Source organism: Crocodylus porosus, unplaced genomic scaffold (assembly GCF_001723895.1).
Source record: "Crocodylus porosus isolate Cpor-Errol unplaced genomic scaffold, CroPor_comp1, whole genome shotgun sequence".
NCBI lineage: Eukaryota > Metazoa > Chordata > Crocodylia > Crocodylidae > Crocodylus > Crocodylus porosus.
The window spans coordinates 160,082,022-160,087,884 of NW_017728906.1; the positions used below are offsets into that span (position 1 = coordinate 160,082,022).

The window sequence follows — 5,863 nt, forward strand, 5'->3', positions numbered from 1 at the left end:
CCTGGGCAGCGCCGGAGGAGGAGGAGACCCTGCGGCTGGGCAGCGCCCAAGTGGCCGGCCCGGCCCCCGCGGCTTCCCCCGCAGAGGCCGCCCGGGCCCGTGTCCCGGCGGCGCCTTCCCCCTGAAGGACGGGGAAATGGGAGCGGGCTGCGCTCGGGCCGGCAGGAAAGCCCCCTGGAGAGACAGGCTCAGAGAGCAGCGGGGCTGGCTCCAGCTGCGCAAGTTCCTCCTCCCAACCTGGCCGCAATGAGAGCCCGATTCCGGGCGCTTCGGGAGGGATGTGCGCGCGCGACCCCGACGTGGCGGCTGAGCGGCCTCCCGGCGCCGCCCCGCTCGCCACGGAGAGCCGGGACACGCCGGGCCCGGGGGAGGCACCGCCATGGGCTCTGCGCCCGCGTCCAGGAAAGCATCCGAACAGACAGCATCCATCCATCCACCCATCTACCGATACACATGGATATACACGTGTGTGTGTGTACACACACACACACACACACACATATATATGTATACACCCGCATATACACTCATATATGTGATAGATATCTGTATATAGCTATCTCTATACACACACCTGTATGTATGTATGCATGTATGTAAAGAAATAGCTATATAAATGTATCTGAGTACACATAAATATATCTAGGAGTCTCTCTCTCTCGACACCTCTCTACAGCTCCGAGTGCTCGAGTCCCTGCGGCTAGGGGTGAGGTCCTCGAGCCGCGCAGCGCCTGGGGCCGGGGCGTGCGGGCTGTGCGCGGCAGTCGCCGCTCCCTTCCCGAGCTCCACGTCTGAAGAGCGGAGCCGGCAACATCCGCAAAACCTTAGGATCGCTGATCTCCCGTCCGAGCATCCTCAGAAACCCTTTACGTGGTGGCATATTTTATTCCGCAGAACACCGCATTGCCGTGAGCTGCTGCCTAACGCCCCGGCCGGTGCAGGCGAAGGAAAACTTGTCCCTTGCAGTTACGGCCAAGCCCAGGGAGAAGCCCTGCCCCGGCGCCGAGGGCGAGTGAATGAGCCGACGTCTCCTGTCCTTGGAGGAGGCCAAGCCCGGCTCTCGTGCACCTGCGGGGCGCCCGGCTGGGCTCGGGGCAGAGCCGCACAGTGTTGCCAGGTCCTTTCACCCCGCCAGTGCACTTGGGTGACACCGCCAGGCACGAGCCTCCTCCGGACTCCCTGCCGCCCAGGTGGCCTGGGTGGGGTCTGCCGGCAGCCTCCTACCTTTAGCTCGTGTATATAAATACATGTGTACACACAGAGCTATCTCCAAGAGGGGGATTAATTAGCCGGGTTGGAACCGAAAGAGGCTGCAGTGACGAGCCCAGTGGCGATTGGCCGCCCGCCTGCCTGGCCCTGCCTTTATAATTTCCACACGAGTGCATCTGGGCTCTTATACAAACCAACAGCCAGCTCCTCCTGACACACGCACGCACACACACACGCACGTACAGACACCCAGCACTTTTTCCACCACCTCATTCCCGCCCTGCACACCCGCGCGCGCGCACGCACACACACACACACACACACACACACACACGCGCGCGCGTGCACGGGGACTGCAAGGGGAGCCGTGAATCACCAGGAAGCGGGTTTCGTGTCTGACTACTGGCAGCCGCGCTGTCTGCGCCCAACTTCAGCCTCTCGCGCCGCTCCCCATGCCGCGCGCTCCCTCCCGGGTGCACTAAGGCGCGGGGCCCCGCGCTCGCAGGCGGCCGCGGCGGCGCTCGCTCCCTTCCAGCGCGGCGCTGCCCGGTTCTCCCCTGAAGTTGGCTCCAGCCCTAGCAGCCGCATTGGATCCCACAGCGTACTGCGAGACTCCGGTGTACAACCCGGATCTCTGCCCCAACATGATCGCGGCCCAGGCCAAGCTGGTGTACCACCTCAACAAATACTACAACGAGAAATGCCAAGCCAGGAAAGCTGCCATCGCCAAGACGATCCGCGAAGTCTGCAAAGTGGTGTCGGACGTGCTGAAGGAGGTGGAGGTGCAGGAGCCGCGCTTCATCAGCTCCTTGAACGAGATGGACAATCGCTACGAGGGCTTGGAGGTCATCTCCCCCACGGAGTTCGAGGTCGTGCTCTACCTCAACCAGATGGGGGTTTTCAACTTCGTGGACGACGGGTCGCTGCCGGGCTGCGCCGTGCTGAAGCTGAGCGACGGGCGCAAGAGGAGCATGTCTCTCTGGGTGGAGTTCATCACGGCGTCCGGCTACCTCTCGGCCCGCAAGATCCGCTCCCGCTTCCAGACGCTGGTGGCCCAAGCCGTGGATAAGTGCAGCTACAGGGACGTGGTAAAGATGGTGGCGGACACCAGCGAAGTGAAACTGCGGATCCGAGACAGATACGTGGTGCAGATCACGCCGGCTTTTAAATGCACGGGGATCTGGCCGCGCAGTGCTGCCCACTGGCCGCTTCCCCACATCCCCTGGCCGGGACCCAACCGGGTAGCGGAGGTCAAGGCTGAAGGGTTCAACCTCTTATCCAAGGAGTGCCACTCGCTGGCCGGCAAGCAGAGCTCCGCCGAGAGCGACGCCTGGGTGCTGCAGTTCGCGGAAGCGGAGAACAGACTGCAGATGGGCGGCTGCAGAAAGAAATGCCTCTCTATCCTCAAAACCTTACGGGACCGTCATCTGGAGCTGCCGGGCCAGCCCCTGAATAATTATCACATGAAGACTCTGGTTTCATACGAGTGTGAAAAGCATCCCCGGGAATCGGACTGGGACGAGTCGTGCCTGGGGGATCGGCTCAACGGGATTTTACTGCAACTCATCTCCTGCCTCCAGTGCAGGAGATGCCCGCACTACTTCTTGCCCAATTTAGACCTGTTTCAGGGCAAACCTCATTCCGCCCTGGAAAACGCAGCCAAACAGACGTGGCGACTGGCTAGGGAAATACTCACCAACCCGAAAAGTTTGGAAAAACTTTAGAGGGGAATTAAAATATGGGCCTAGCCAACTCCGTCTCCTCCTTTCCTGATGAAATTGAAGCTTCCTGTTCGAAAAGGCAAATACTTCCACTCGGCAATGCAAGTACGATTCTTTTGCAAAGGAATATAGATCGCTCCGGCTCTCCGCCAAAAGCAAACACAGATCAGCGAGTGTTAGGACTCTCGTCTTCATCACCGTTTTGCAGCCCCCTTCCCCTTGAAAGCAAATGTCTGGTAACACCTGGGAAACGGATCGGCCAGCTGAACACGATCGTGACCACTCTGCCCAGAAACGGCACCCGTGGATTATAACAAACCCGGGCTTTTTTATGTCATCCCTCTGTGAGTAAACGCTATTCGGATCTGCCACCTGAACAAACTCTAATGTACCTTTTAATTTGTATCAGATATTGTGATCTCACATTGTCTTTGAAATTGTGGATGTTGGTGTTTTGTGATTTGGTGAACAGAAGTTAAATTGCCATTTTGGATACTTCAGGACATTTTCTGCTAAAGAAGATACCATTTAAAAAGGTAGATTTTATCACGGTACTTTTGTTAATTGTCTTTTGAAGTGTCTGAACTTAAAAGTTTACATTTTTCGTTTCATATATATTGCTTGTTCTATTTCTAACATTCCATAAATATACTTGAAATGTTATTTAAATATATTCAAAAGAAATTTGGATTCTGCTTATATAATAACGCTTGAATATTGGAATTATATATTTGAAAAAAATGCACTTGAAATACACTGGATAATTACTTTTTGTGATTTAGATTTTAATTTCTGTTGCCGATTTTATTTAATTACAAGCTAATAAATGAAGTCAAATAAATATGGGTAAGCGTTTCAGTCCTGGATCAAGTTTTCCACTTAAAAATCAGGTCGCTGTTAAATTTTGCAAATCACACCCCTCTGCTAGACCTTACTTGTATCCAGAAATGTAAAACCTAAGGAGAGCCCGCACATTTCTCTTTTGAATAATTGGAGAGAGAGAGAGAGAAAAATGGTGTTACATACACACCCCAATTTAACTCCCGAAGACCATCAGCAACTGTCAGACCTGATGTGGTAATTAACAGAGTAACACTCTTTACAGCCGTCAGAAAATAAATCTACTTTTGAAAGATTTACTGTGCTGGGTTAATTTTTCTGCACGGTTTTGAACAATACGGAGGGCGCACAACATCACTAAAGCAAAGGCTGCTGAGTCCGATTCTTGACAAAAATCAGCATTGTGGCTCAACTAATAATAAAAAAAGAAAGTAAACTGTTTAGGGGGAAGGGTTAAACCAGCACTAGTAAAGGAGACTATTACTTCTGACCTCCAAGTTGGCTATGGATGTGGCAAGGCAGCCGGGCTGCATTCAGACATCAGCCCGTGTTCAGAGCAGGGGGAATAAACATCTGCAGCACTAACAACAGTTGCCAGTGGTACAAATGCCTGCTCTTGCTCCAACACACAACTATTCACAGCCTGCGCGTTTTTAAAGTACTCTGCAGATTAACAGTGCAAAATGCTAGAGACCAAGAACAATCCCCCACGCACTCTGTTTAGTCTCTTAATAGTCAACAAGTGCTGCGAGGGGAGATCCGATCTGCCTCCATAAGGTCCACTTGTAAGAACACCCAACGGGTGAATTTTTGTGAAACCATTAGAAAGACAACGAGGTTTTCAGTCCAGCGAACCAACTGACCGATGTCAGTAGAAATCCCCCTTCAGCGGAAGCACCACCGCTTGCAAAGGCTTTACCTGGTTTGGTACAACTTAGGCATCATTTGCAGGGAAGGTTTTTGTAACCAAAATGACTTGAACTGTTTTTTCAATAAAAGGTCTCCTACGTTTCCCCTCTCCTTTCCTTGAGGAAACATTTAGAAGCTTGTCTCGAAAAAAATAAGGGAGAAGAAAGCAGCAGCATCCACAAGCCCCCAGCAGATGCAAACCAGATAGCACAGGGAGGATGCCCAAGGTGTGCCCGAGTTGAGGAAAAACAGATCCCAGTGCTTTATACTTAAAAGCAGCACGCCTCCCATGCATCTAAACCTCCTCTTCTCCACTAACTTTGCGCGGCTCCCTAAGCATGTCAAGGTGGTTTCGTAATATTAAAAGAGACACAAGCATCTGAGGTCGCACACGACGCGGCACGGAGGCCGCAGGGACAGACATTTCCTGGTGCAGGAAGTGCCCGGGAACAGGGACACAGGAGCCACGCGGGCACCAACCGGCCGGCGGGGAAAGGCAGGGTTTCCAGGAGCCCCGCTGCCAGGGGAAACCCTGCAGCCGGGGAGCGCTGCTACCTCCGGGGATTTCAGAGCAATTGGCTTAACAGCTAAATCTGGCCGCGCTCGCACAAAGGCATTCAGGGAACATTGTTCAAAAGGCGCGCGCCGCTACAGTAGGGGATTTAGCGGCCCCGCACCGCCCCGCCCGGCTCGGCCTCCGCCGCGGCTCACCTTGGGGTCGATCTTCTTGAAGGCGGGCTCCTCCTCGTCCACCTCGAAGTAAATCTCGGTGGTGGTGATGGACAGCGTGCCTTTGGCCACGACCACGGGCGCGATGAGCTGGGCCGGCGTGCTGAGCACCACGGGGCCTGCAAGACAAGGGCAGGGCGTCAGGCTGGGCCCCGCGGCGGCTCCCTCGGCCCCCCGCCCTGCCCGGCCCGGGACAGCCGCGAGCGCCCCCGCACGGGGCCGCGTGCCATGCGATGCCCTGCGCCGGGCTCGCCGTCGCGTGGGCCCGAAGCCTCCTCCGGCTTCTTTGATTTGCTTTTGTTTTACTTGTAACGACCGCGCTGCTGTGCCCGGGACTCGCGGCTCACGGCCGCACCGCGGCTTGTTTCCTTCCTGCCCACCTCCACTCCCCCCGTTCCCGCCAGTTGCTGTCGGCTACGGCCCCGGGAGGCGCCGGCCCAGCTGCAGGTCCCTTC

At 55.3% G+C, this 5,863-nt stretch overlaps 2 protein-coding genes across 2 annotated transcripts in view; one reads left to right on the forward strand and one right to left on the reverse strand.

Moving 5' to 3' along the window:
- LOC109306591 (neurobeachin) overlaps positions 1-5,863 on the reverse strand; it is a 529,566-nt gene that overhangs the window by 220,963 nt on the left and 302,740 nt on the right. The window contains exon 18 of the mRNA XM_019530077.1: positions 5,391-5,527. Within this exon, the coding sequence (XP_019385622.1) occupies positions 5,391-5,527 (137 nt within the window). The remainder of the gene's footprint in view (positions 1-5,390; positions 5,528-5,863) is intronic.
- Positions 1,249-3,933, forward strand: MAB21L1 (mab-21 like 1). Its single transcript, XM_019530078.1, has one exon. It carries the CDS (start codon positions 1,854-1,856, stop codon positions 2,931-2,933), a length of 1,080 nt encoding a protein of 359 aa, XP_019385623.1. The 5' UTR covers positions 1,249-1,853; the 3' UTR covers positions 2,934-3,933.